Source organism: Taurulus bubalis, assembly GCF_910589615.1.
Source record: "Taurulus bubalis genome assembly, chromosome: 17".
NCBI lineage: Eukaryota > Metazoa > Chordata > Actinopteri > Perciformes > Cottidae > Taurulus > Taurulus bubalis.
The window spans coordinates 8,548,355-8,562,477 of NC_136605.1; the positions used below are offsets into that span (position 1 = coordinate 8,548,355).

General features: G+C 44.4%; 1 protein-coding gene across 1 annotated transcript; it reads left to right on the top strand.

Moving 5' to 3' along the window:
* Positions 1 to 286: 286 nt before the first annotated feature.
* LOC306750045 (C1q-related factor-like) lies at positions 287 to 12,715 on the top strand (the record flags this gene model as incomplete). The annotated part of the gene is made up of 2 exons (XM_079233427.1): positions 287 to 1,022; positions 12,536 to 12,715. Exons 1-2 carry the CDS (start codon positions 414 to 416, stop codon positions 12,713 to 12,715), a joined length of 789 nt encoding a protein of 262 aa, XP_079089553.1. The 5' UTR covers positions 287 to 413.
* Positions 12,716 to 14,123: the final 1,408 nt, after the last annotated feature.

Sequence of the window (14,123 nt, forward strand, 5' to 3'; positions counted from 1 at the left end):
TCTCTCTCTCTCTCTCTCTCTCTGTCTCTCACTCCATTCCTCTGGGATCTGCATCCTTCTTGCTTCTTCTCACAAGTCAGATTGTGTTTTCTAAGTACAGGCTGAATGTCTCCCTGTGTATGCTTGGGTTTCCGTTGGTCTTTTTGCATGTGTGAGTGACTGCATGCCTACTTTAACGTGACTGAGCGGACCAGTGAGGAGTATCAAGTGTATGTGGGTCTCTGTCTCACCCTCACACACTCGCCGGTCCTCTTCCAACTCTTCTCGGGATCTCTGGATCCATTTCGACGGTGACAGGCTCCCCACACCAAGCAGTCACCATTTCCGCCCCCGGGAGACCCACGCTGGCAGCGCAGCCCCTTCCCCGACTCAGCATCGGGAGGAAGACCCTGGTGGCGGCTGCCGTAGGGGTTATGCTGGTCCTGGTGCTGGTGGTCCTCATCCCAGTGCTCGTCAGCTCCGTGGGTACAGATGCCAGCCACTATGAGATGCTGGGCACCTGTCGTATGGTGTGCGACCCCTACCTGAACAAGGGCACTCCGGCCAGCAGCACCAGCTCCACCGGTCTCCAGGCTGAGGCGGAGGCGTTAAGCGACCACAGCAACGTGCTTCCACCCTCCACCTTACTGCAGGGCCCACAGGGGAAGCCTGGCAGGCCAGGCAAGCCCGGACCACCCGGACCACCGGGAGAGCCGGGTCCACCGGGACCCGCAGGGCCTCCTGGCGACAGAGGGGATCAGGGACGGACTGGGATTTTGGGTCTGGGCGGGAACGGAGCTATCAGCACGGCCACCTACAGCACCGTGCCTCGGGTGGCCTTCTATGCGGGGCTTAAGAATCCCCATGAAGGCTACGAGATCCTCAAGTTTGACGACGTGGTCACCAACCTCGGCAACAACTATGATGGCATCGCGGGCAAGTTCATCTGCAGCATACCGGGCACATACTTCTTCATCTACCATGTGCTGATGAGAGGTGGAGATGGCACCAGCATGTGGGCAGACCTCTGCAAGAATGGCCAGGTTAGTGCTTTGAAAGTTTTTCTGAGTTTCCTTTCCTCGGTGTAAGCATGCCTGACTGACTGTCCCTAGCTGCCTCCTCTAAGGCTTAAACAAAATGAATAAATCCACATTGTAGGCAACCGATCATTCAAAAAGCCAGGGAATAAAAAGTGACATTGTCAGGCAGCCGTGCGCATCTGCCGTGTGCCCAGAGCGCACAGCTGTGGCGCCCCGCGCGCCTGGAGGTGAAGATGTGCCGGCTGGCTGCAGTCCGCGTCCCCGCCCCGCTTGATGCGTCCTGACATTGCCGCGTCCCGCGATCCGGAGGACGGTCACAGTTTGTGGGCTGAACGGAGGTGTGCGCGCCGATCTTTTTGCCTTTACGCAGTACTACTTGGAACTTTTGGCCATTCCGCGCTTTTTTTTCTGAATTTGGAGAGGAATTGACGGTATTAATTGAAAGTGTTTCGAGTGATTATATTGTGTTTCTAGTTTTTTACTGTCAAGCTAAATATTATTCTTACAATTATTACTGTAAAAAACAGTGTGTGCACCGTTTAACTTTGCGTTTATTTTGTTACATGTATCTCATATAACTTTTAGACTTTAGTGGCTTAAAAAGAGGGGAGGGGGACATCTTAGACATTTCCTATATGGACCATATTGTCTGTGCAAATCCTCCGGATTGTGCTGACTGTCTGTCCGCCGCTGCACTCATCCGTCTCTGCAGTCGCGTTAAATGCATTAAGACGTCGACATGATCTATTCTCGGCTTCTTTGATGCATCGTTTTAATGGGGCTCTAATTTTATTTTGCGCCCCGGAGGCTCTTCTCAGGTTGGTTAATGTGTGCCTTCCGATCAGCCGTCAGATCTCTCATCGTTCAAAGTTGCTCTGAAATACGTGTTGCCTGTAGACAAAGATGGGTGTTACGCTGCAGTTATTGCAGATCTCGTTCGCTTTGTTTGCTCTGGCTGCTACTGCGTCTCCTTCATATAGTTTGTTGCCAGTATTATGACAAACGGAAAAAGGACACATTTATGAATGAATGAAACAATTGCTAAGAAGCAACCTGATACTTAAAAAAAGGCTTATGCTAATATGTTTTGACTACAAGTACAATTTCAGTGACATGCTCAAAAACATGCAACATTAAAATACTGTATTAAACCATCAATTCTGTGTTAATTAAAGTATATTATGTGATAATAAATCACGAGGAAGTAGAAGTTGAACATTGGCCTGTATTGCATTTCACACATTGCCATGCTTCTCTATTTTTTACTGCTCAGCTGCACTTTATTTCTTGCCACCATAATCTTTACACTCAAAGTGAATGGTACAGACGCAGTACTGTAATGAGATATGCTGCTGGTGACACGATAAGTGAGACCCCACTTACCACATAGCACAGGAAACGCATCATTTGTAGCCCTTTTCATGAACACTTTGGGATTTCTGATTCATCATTGTCAAGTTGTTCCACAGTCAGAGACACAGAGCTCTCCAATGAGATGAAATAATAAATGTAAGTTAAAATCTGATCCTCCGACTGGCATTTTTAAATCATGTCCCGGCAGCCTCTGCAACCTTTTTCACATCTACTGATTGTGAAATAATGTAATTTTCTCAATTTTCTTTATGTATATGCAAAGTGGAATACAAAGAATGTCAAAGATGTCAATCACATCAATTAATAGAACGAGAGTTAGATTAAAGCAGAAATATGTTGGGGTCTTACAGTAAGTACGTATGTGCATGGAGATAAATAAATAAACAGCTGGAAGAAGCTGCAGTCTCACCAAGGCAGCCAGAGGTTAATTCCTTTACCCTCGCCAAGTTCACAGCCAGCAAGAAAAAGGGAGTTGCAGCAATCGCCTTATATGTATAATGTCTCACTCAACAGTAATGTTTATGGGTGGGCGTAAAAAGCATTGATATATAATCGGGGAAGAAGAGCATATGTTCCTATAAAACGCCTTCTGTTCCCGCTCCGTCGTGTTCCCAAGAGGAAGCTGCGGAGGTACTTAAGTTAGACGAACGCAGTGTGCATCTCCAGAGACCCGCGTAATGTTTATAAAGTGGTAACCGCGTCTATTTCTCCAGCTTATGCATAAACACGCCGTCCTCTCGCCGTGGCGTTTATTAGCTTGTGTGTTTGGCTGATGGAGAAGGCCCCAGAGCCTCAGTCTGTGTAAGTGACTGTGAATGGTTATAAATGTTGGGCCAACTTATGATACATCATTGATGAAGTGCTGAGAGTCAAAGTGAAGCTCCTACAGTCACACTGGTGCTTCCCTCAGCTCATTAAGGCTGCACAAAAAGCTACACTGTGGGTCGGTACAGGGGAGACTAGGGAATTGTAGACAATACTAGTATTTTATCATCTTTTGGCTTTAGTGAAGCCGCGGGTTCCCGGGCCCTGCAGTGCTGTTTCATTCCAGCTTGTACTCCTCCCACTCAAGGGGTTCTTACAAGCTGTGTGTACCATCAGCATCCATAGGTTACTTTGTTTCTACTCCTCCACTTCCACTCCCAGAGTGCACCACAAGAATCCCAGCACTGTCCTCAAAACTTTGACACTTTTCAAGCGAGACCAAGAAGTGAGCTTCCTGGTAAACAAACAAAAAGGAAATCTATTTTCAGCACTGCACACTTTGTGACACGCTTTCCAAGTTCCCCTCCACACACGCCTTTGGCTTCTTCGTCGCCTGCTCACTCACTCTCGTGCCAAAATATTCCGACCAATCCTAAAATCTCTCCAGTAAATCAATGCTTTGTCATAACCTGTGTCGGACACGTCCCGGGAGACGAGGACGACAAGTTCAATGGATGCAGCAGCAGGACGGAGAAAGAAAAGAGGACAGAAGAAAAGGCATCTATTGTGCCATCAAGTCTATTTAATTGTAATTAAAAAGGTTGAACCAGATCCAGGACATGTTTGCGCTTCTCCTCTCCCTTCCCTTCTTAATATTGTTATTAATCCGCAAAACCGTTTCAGAGTTAATTAAAAGCAATGACTTCAGCGTCAGTCTCTCAAGAGGACCATAGTGAATAATCACTCTGTCTCCTCCTTTAATAAGCTTCAACGTCCTTCGTGCACATGGCTCTTCCTTAGCAATTACCGCTGCAGTCTCCTCCTCACACACACATGCTCTCACACATACACACACACACACACAGACACACACACACACACATGCATGCCCCCACCTTTTCACCACACCCTCCTAACCCAATGCCTCAACCCGCCCCAACTGTGCACTGCCCTCCATCTCTCCTCTGTCAGGTCTGCAGACGCTCACTTTTTCAAAAGGAGCAGTAACTTTTCATCTTAAAAAGGAAAACTTCTTTGAAAAAAAAAAAGCAGCAGAACAGAATCCAGATTGCGGTATCACAGAATCGATTTGAGAACACACAATGCCATCAATATTCTTCATTGCCTTCAAGTGATGCATTGCACTACAACAGAATAAGTTAAAGCTTAGCATCCCTTTCTTAGATTTTGTTTTTGCGCTCAATTCAAAGAAAAGAGACGCTGTTTATTTATTTATTTTACCTTTAAGTGTTGCTCAAGTTCTGTCACGTGTCATTCCATTCTACCACCATTGCCCTCAGTCCATCATCGACACCCACCGCAGGGAGGGGTTCGGGTTATACTGTGTATCCTGTTGCCGTGTATCCAGGTGAAACCCACACATTGTCCCACGCTTCAGGTCTCCCTCGAAAAAGAGATTTTTAATTTCAATGGGACTCTCCTGGTTAAATAAAGGTTTAAATAAAAAAATAAAATAATTGTGTTTAGCATATGGTGTCAATCCCGACATCAAAAGTAGGAACAGAGCCACCTGGATGAGGCCTGCTCTGTTTGATTTAGTTATAAACTCTAATGAAAGGTGTGAATATTACATTCAATAGCATGTCACTCAAAATAGGCGGGGCTCTTTAATGATTTTGAGATGTTTTTCTTGAAAAAAATTGTAATATGTCATCGCAAGCGAGGTTTTTCCCCGCACACGTATACAGCAACACTTCGACTTGATTGATTTTAACATTCTGGTAATGTTCAGACCTGCTATTCTTCATCGTGGCGTGACTCCGGCACTGAGAGGCCTCTGTGTGTCTGCCCGGTGTAACAGAGAGACTCTGTCTGAAACAGACAGACAGGGTTTGAGAGAGCCACCCTCAGTCCCTCGGCCTCTTCGCCCGCGGTATTGATCCCCGTATGTGTACGTGTGCGTGCGTCTCTCTTCCCTTCTTCTGACAGACCCATTTCTTTCTGCGTGATGCATACTGTGGCATATCTTCTATAATCAGCCCGAGAGGTAGTGGAGGCGGACCTTTGGCCTTGATCTGCTGTGTAATTGGACATTGGATTTGACACTCCGCCGAGTGGAACATTAGAGCTGGTCTAATTAGGTGCGAGGGCTATCAAATGAAGATTGGCCCATGTTGTTAGGAAATACCACACAGATTGGAAATGTCAAGATGACACGGGCTGTCATCTGCAGGACCGGGCAAGAAAATCTATCATTTATTGGTGAAGTTTCCAAACTTGCCTCGGAAACTGCCCACCACTTGTCTGTAATAATAGTAGTCCTTTAAAACATTTTTACACTGAGCTCCACAGATAGAGAGACATTAGTGCACACACTCACCGCTCCGGCATCTCAGCCTAAGTAGCTCATGAAATATGGCTATAATGTCTCGTGTATTCGTGAGAGCGAAAACATACGGTCTAAAATAGGCTATGGATTGTCTCCTGTGGCTGACTGACTCAAGGATGCTATGGTGTTGACTCACAAGAGTTCTTCATTATAATGAGGTCCATATGGGAGATAGACAAGTGCCCCTGGCCCTCTTATGCAAACATCTCTCTCTCCGTCTCTCCCCACGCCCCTGACATTTAGCCGTCCCCCGAATTCAGTCTTCAGTGATACCCACAATTATCCTCTCCGTCTTCACGGGAAAGCAGCAAGTCAATGGCTTCAAATGACTCACAGTCTGCTACATAAATCAATGTGTTTAACACCTACTATCCCTCCCCTGAAAACGAAAAAACGGGTGACACAGTAAGAGACGATGAATCGGCTACTGTATGAAAAATGCATGTCATAACAAAGCTGACAGTCCTCTCATCCAACACTTGTACAGAAGCTCTCTTCGCCTCATTTTAGAGGAGTCATTTTTTTCGTTTAAGAAGAAAGGGAAAATCTCAGTGCCTCAGGGTTACTAGGAAGCACACTGGAAGAAAAACAGGCTTAGCGTGAACAAAGGTTGAACATTTTGCTGTAAAAGTCTCTTTTCCAGACATTGCCGGGAGCAGTGATTGTGGTCTCGGGTGTTGGTGGCTGGAGGCACACAGCGCTGTGTATCTCAGTAATTAACTGAGCGTGATGAGTCAGACACAACAGAGAAAAGAGTGGCTGGATCGCAGGTCAAAGTGGATGCCTTTCCCCCCCCACCACTGTTTCCTCTGACAAGCCTCAGTGGCTCTTTCAAGAGGAGCCGTCTTGATTTCATCCTCTTTGTCGCCCCGCTGATACAATTGCCACACAGTTGTTCTGGCCTCTGGATGGTTTCCACAGTATTTGGATTGACTATTGGTGAGGAACTAATGGCTGATACCAGATTCCCTCTCCAGAGTCGGCATCAGCAATTCCATAAACAGCGAGAAGTTTGTGCAGCAAAGTCATTCGGTTTCAAAGGAGGCTGAGCAGGTACAAAAAGAACAGCTGGTGAAATTAATTCAGGAAGCCTTTTCCTACTCTCGCCTGACAGATGGCAAATCTCCTCTTACCATTTCATTCCTCTTATCATGTTTTCACTTAAGTTCCTCCGACAAATAGACCGGTAACACATGGGAGACCCGACGCTTTCTGACAAAATTCTCTTGCAAACCCATTGTAGTTTCCTGCTCTCATTAGTTCTGTAAAATTGCATCTTGTGTGCATGGAAATGCATGTGAATGTGTATGTGTGTGTGTGTGTGTGTGTGTGAGTGAGAAATGTTGGACGAGGCTCAATAGCGGTGGCAAGCTATCTAAGCTGCTATTAGGCATGCAGTTCACGGCTGGAATGTTCAAACACAATTAGACGGCAGTACACTTTGATTTAAAGAGGACCAATAGACCCGTTGATCCAAAATGGAGGCTCAACATCAAGTCAACAAATCCCTGTCAGCGAGACATGTCCTTGTCACGGTGACAAAGCCTCTTGTAAAATGTCCCAGTGGGACGTTACTGGCTCCTCCTGCACTAGACACAACAGATAAAACTTCAAATTGTCCCGCTATTCATGAACAGCATGCTAATAAGGAGTTTGAACAGAAGCCCACAGCTGCATTGGGGAAAATAATATGAAATGCCTTTGCAACAGAGGCCTTTTTAAAAGACATACCATATTATTGAGGCGCGGCGACAAATTAAATCAGTTTCCTGACATAAACACTTGTATTACTGCTAACTGCGATGTTCATATTCATAGCTACTGTATACAGTGCACACGATAAAATAATCCACACTTTTCCTGGCACGCATTATCTATTTAAGCCCAAGCACAGCCTTGAATTTGATGTGTCTCCACTCGTATTATTATTCAATCAAAGCCATCATGTTGACGAAAGCAGCCAGCAGGAAGACAACATCGCCTGACACCCCATTTACCAAGGCTGGAGCCGGCGCTCGCAGCCTCATGCTTTGTTTGTCTTGTCAAAGTTCCTCTGCATATTCAGCGTCAAGGTCACGCGCTGCCAGTTGGCTGTTTGTCCCGCCCATCCCTCGCTATACATCTGCCATACGCTGCATCTGAACCTCACATCCTTAAGTTCCTAGTGTGCAGTGAAAACAGCTCCAATAGGAGCTCCATGATCATTATTTTAAAAATAGTGAGGTTTTATTCATGCGCGCTGATCATTGAAAGCAAACAAAGGAGGCCCAGACTAGGCAGTTAGTCTCAGAAGAGGATAAGGAACCATTAGTGCAAAGCAACAAAACAAGACGAAAATATCATTGTGGAAGAACTGGAAGGATTCCAGGGAAGTTTGCTTTCATCAAGGCTTTGCTCATTCTGTCGATGCTAAAGGAAATATTATATTTATACTGTCCTCCTCCCCACAAAAAGAAAAACAATCATGAACAGGGAGATGGCTTAAATTCCGTAAAGAGCAAATAAATAGAATAATTTAAAGGTATTACACATCTGTGACATTGCCAGAGGTTCCCAGGTCCATGTGTGAACACCTGGAGAGCAAATATTTTGAAAAAGTTTCATTAAAATCCCAACTGACAAATCCTCCTGAGCCATCATCACCCGCTCCCTCGCCAACCCAAGGCGCTAACCCTCTAATAGGATGTTGTTGACTTTGCACGCTCGGGGAGAATCATATCATATTAATATGCTCTGGACGCCGGCATCTCGGAATCAGAACAGGAGGCTTTGTTTGCACATCGATATGAGCTGCGCTAGATTTAATCAATAGGATAAACAATAAAAAAAGTACAATATTCCATATATTACTCCATCTTAAAACCTCTCCTTGGAATTAAATTATTCAGAATAGCCAGTACGGCGCTCGCACATTAATACCAACGTGACTTTCACTGTCGATGGCATGTTGTTCAAAAGTTTCAGACACCCTCCAAAACTCTTTTTCACATAAAGAGGGTTTTGAAGGAAAGGACTGAGATGTTGCTGTATATGAATAACTCTCCCAGTGTCACGCACACGCGCTCTTTTTAATTCATCAGGGTCACACTGGAGGTTTTCTAAAGCCCTGCCGTTGCTCATTTCACCTTCCATTACAACATTGAGTTTTTACTTTTTAAATCATTAACACAAATTCCGTCGACCTCGCTCCTCTCGGCTTCATAGCTCAATGCGGCGAGCTGAAGGCAAAGAACATACTTCTCTCTTTGAAAAGCATTCTGAGAACATCTGACGAGTTCACAAGAAATCTAGCAAAATATTCCTTCTACGACTAAAAGCTTAATCATTTGAAAGCTATATATTTCTAAGCGAAAGTTTGAGAAATATTTTACCGTCCGTGATCTTGTATTTATTGTTGAACCACATCAAATCAGTGTTAATATTGTCCATAAATAGTTGTTCTCAACTCGGTGGCAGCACTCACGATGTAGATTCATGGGGATGTCAGCAGATGAGATGAGATGTTCTGTAACCAACGTACTGCAGCACTCAGCCTGGTCTTTGCCCACTTCAATGTAAGGAGTCACAGATATGGCGCATTACCACTTCAATGCTTTCATAGTCGCGGTGCAGGAAAGGCTCACTCTGGCCTCTCGTGTCTGTTTGTCATTGGGCTGCTCCGGGAAACATCACTTAAGACTCTTACATGCTTCTCTTGAGAAATGGTCTGATTTCTATAGCAGACTTTTATATATTGTTCCAGCTCGCAAGTAAATGGAAGGAATACTTTGCCGGAGTCTATCACAAGCTGGAACAGAAAGGACAGCGAAATCTACAGACGCAAATAAACATTCAAATGTTTTCTTTCCACTAGCCTGGAAGAAAAAACTCAAACTCTTAAAAGTGACCAGTGCTTGAAAAACATTTATTTTTGCCTGTAGTGTCTCCCCATGATGAAACTTAGCTGGATGAACATAATCCATAGAAAAAGACTTAACACAGTGAATGAGTGAAGAAGTGTAGAGTTAAAACCCAACAATAATAATAATTAAACAAATGAAGAAACAAACCTCAAACGGAAACTCTTCAAAATAATAAAATAAATCTTCAAACCATTGATTGGAATTGTGCAAAAATCAAATAATGTATCAATTTGTAATATATCTTAATGTCAGGAGAACCTGTTCCAGGCTTCCTGTTAGGTTTGGCAACAACGAGCAAGTAGATCTCTGTCAGTAGCTGGCCTCTCGTAACATTTGTCAATAGCCTATTGTGTGTGCTCCTTTAATAGGCCAACTGATTATTGTTCCTCCTCGATGCCGCCTGTTGGGTCAGCTTGTCGACACCCGCTCGAAAAGCAGAAGAAACGGCCACAATGGACTTTGGACACCCGATAATGAGCCACAAGAAAATACATCACATGCACGTAAACTATTGATTTGGATTCAACCTTACTGACCGGGCTAAGTGACTAATTGGCTTATTTAACCAATGAGTAGTCTAAAGGATGTACAGTGCTTTCTTTTTTTATCTCAAGAGAAAATAATGATTTATTTTTTCCCGATTCTATTTAAGTTACGCCTGATGCAGTTCTCCTCGTTAGTCATTGTTTAATAGCACTGAGACTCTGCACAGACTGGAAGCATTGGGAGAGTGGCAACTTTTTGGTTGCTCTGCTCTGAAACGATGGCTATTACGTTAACGTAAAGCTTTTAATTTAGCATCTATATTGAGTGGACCGTTTAGGAATTAGTACCATTTTTATAGACCATTTTTAAGTTACCTGGCACATTAACATGCATGTAAATGAAGTCAATGTGTAGTTCTGAACCCTCCATTACAGTCCATTACTATCAGCAGTTTATGACCCATATAAACCCACAGGCCTGGAGAGGCTCTGCCGGGCATGTATGCTGACACATTTACTTCTGGCTTGTTTTGGGGGCTTTTTGCCTTTAGTTTGGTCTTTGGACTAAGATGCTGTGAAACACTGGCCATAAAACCCCCTTGCTTGTCTGTTAAGGCTCATCCTCCTGTAGCATGTCCAGTATGTAATGGTAAATGGTGAATGGACTTGTACTTGTATCGCGCCTTTCTCTTCAGACCACTTAAAGTGCTTCCACACTACATGCCATTCCCCCATTTACACCCACTCATACACCAATGGCAGAGCCTGCATGAGCAATTTGGTGTTAAGACACATCGACATGGCCTGAGGGAGGTGGGGTATCGAACCGCCGATCATCTGATAGAATGCATGTGTGTGTGTACGCGTGTCGGGGAGTACTACTACGCGTGTGAAAAAAAGTTACATAAAGCCTTTTTTGTGGCTCTGCAAAATCTGATAAATTGCCTCAAGTGATGTCAGTTTAGGGGAGTGAGTTTACCAGACCTGTAGAGCTTGAGTCTGAGTTGCATTGTGGGTAATGTAGGCGCCAGGTATTGACAAGCATGGAATACAAAAAGATGATATCTCTGGTTCTGCTGATATTGATCCGGAGTAAGGTTTATGTTTAAGACTGTTGTGGAGGATCATATTTAATAGGCCTCAGCAGACCTTCATTGTATGTTATTTTCCCTTTCTACTCACACTCCTTACATTGTACGCATTTTGGTTTCTACAAAAATAAAGCGACAAACAGTTCTTAAAAAAAGCAACTTGAACTACAGTATTTTGTATTATATACTGTATAATATGTACAATTAGTGTCTCTGTCACACAAACACACACACACACACACACACACACACACACACACACACACACACACACACACACACACACACACACACACACACACACACAGCTATTGTTTCAGTGCCCATTTGGCATCGCAGCTACTTTCCTCTCCAGAGAGAGAGAACATGTTTGTGGTGGAGGTCTTAATTTGCCGGGACAGGTTATTTAGAAACTGCTTCAAAAGATCCTATAAGCCAGACTGGCAGAATACACACACACACACACACACACACACACACACACACACACACACACACACACACACACACACACAAACACTCACAAAAGCAGACACAGATTAAAACATTCTCTATGCAAACTAATTCAAAATAGTCTTGTTACGCCTCACTATAATTGTTTTAATATTTCTTTTTATATTCAGTGGGCGTCCTACGTGTTTATTTTTAGTCATTTCCACCACAAGGAAAAGCTCACAAAGCCAGCCTTGTTGCTGAGTTTCTGAGACGTTCTCTTCCTGTGGACCTTTTTTTCCAAGGTTGAGTGTTAAGTCTTCCGTGGAAGACCGCTGGCTTGATTGAACCCATAAATCTGCTTGACAGAAAGGCCTGAGGTTTGACCCTCTGACCCTCTGCTTGGACCTGTAGGTTTAATATCTATATGAAGAACTATGTGTGCCATTGTGTCCAGCAACTCATACAACTTCAAAATGAAAAACCTTTTAACGTTTTGTATTTCAAAAGATTCTTTCAAGAAATTTCTTTTAGTTTATTCCTTTTAAATTATTATTTGGTCCATGAGACATTCTGAATCCATATAGCTCCGGAAATATTCAGAAGGATTTTATTCATCACGGTGAAATAGGGCTTTTTTCAACATGTTCCCTGTCTTCTCATAAACTCCAGCACTTTTTTAAACAGAAAAAAGAAATCAATAAAAACTCTAGCACTTCTAATTTCTGAACAGTATGTGTATTTTTCTGCCAAACAATTCAGATGATTTTCTAGAGGGTTGAGCAGCCTTGGTAGTTCTGTTATACAACACTGGAGGCAGGGAATACGATGCTGTCTGTCTCTCTGTGTGTATGTTGAAGGACAACCTATTCGGGTGTCTTTCTAAATGAATTAAGTCACTGTGCCGATGTGTGCTGTCTCTAACAAGCCTCCCCATTTCTGCTCCGTGTTCGTCCAGGTTCGTGCCAGCGCCATCGCCCAAGACGCCGACCAGAACTACGACTACGCCTCCAACAGCGTCATCCTCCATCTGGACGCGGGCGACGAGGTATACATCAAACTGGACGGAGGCAAAGCCCACGGAGGGAACAACAACAAGTACAGCACCTTCTCTGGCTTCATCCTCTACGCCGACTGAGAACAGACAGACGCAGAGACAGGAAGAGATTGAGCGAAAGGAGTTGGGGGATGGGGGGGTGGGGGTTTGAGTGCGTGTTCAGAGCTGGAATGCTTTCTAGTTTTCCCAATTCTCTCCATCATCATGGACACCTCTGCTTCGTATTCATCAGCCAAGACGTCCAGGCTCTGTAGCCGAGTCTGGATGCAAAAGCTCCCGAGGACACGCTGAGTGGGGGGCCGGGCCGGAGGAGTGGGATGCGGGGTGGAGGTGGGCCTTTTCTTTTTCCTACACTCCTCGCCACAATGCCGACGCGTCACAAGCTCCTCGCTTTCAGTGTCTATCCTCTTCAGACCTTCTCCATTGCACAGAATTATCAAGGACAAAAATGAAAACCCTGCAAAAAGTGGACGACCTCACCTCTTCTCTCCACCGTGGCGACAGTCGGACTCGATTGACTCAAACTCGTAGTGTTGTTCCGTGCAATTTTCCTTAGAGTGTGTTTTTATTTTGTAGACATGCATTATAATCTACAAAAAAAAGGAGATACAAAAAAAATAATTAAATAATATATTTGTCCCTTGTGAAGATATCCTGTTTGACTGAGAGAGCAGATTTTTGTGAGATGTTTTTTGTGATGCGGCTCAGACATCTAACAGCTGGAAAAGAAATCTTTAAGGCTGTCAGTGTTTTCGTGGCAGTGGGTGATTTTCTTCATCGCTGGATACAGCACGGTAACTATATAATGTTTATGTGGAGAATAACAACACATTCTGCACTGTACCTCCCAATGTATCGGTAAAGGGAAACATCTCATGACAATATCCTTACTACTAACCACGTCAACCGTGTTCTCACACAGACACACAAACATGCACGCACACAATGATGTCCCGCTGCTGTTCAGATTAAAAAGTTCAAATCGTCTCCTCAATGTTCTACTTTTATGTAGGCGCTCTACCGGCCATGTGCTGAAGCAACATCTTAACCTAGTCAAAGAGCTCTTTCTTCTCCTGTGCTATGTGCTGACCTCCGGGCCTTCTCGTGCTGAACAAAATATAAATACATTAAACAAAGTGGCTCCTGAAGTGGAGGTCGAGGGGGGAAGGGAGAGAGAGAGAGAGAGAGAGAGAGAGAGAGAGCGAGAGACTCAGAAGTGAGTTAGATGGTGGGGAGGTGGAGGGGGCGTTCAAGCACAGTAACAGTGAGCGGGCGATTGTTCTGTTTCAGTGTGTCTGAGCTTCACTGGATGTCATCCATTCATTAGCTGCATACTCACTGACACACAGGCATTATGGTAATATTTACTCAACATGGCGGCCTGACAGCTTGCTTGAGAATGAAACTGAATGGGTGAGCGACTTGGTCAATCATGACTGCACGGTTGTGTGTGTGTGTGTGTGTGTGTGTGTGTGTGTGTGTGTGTGTG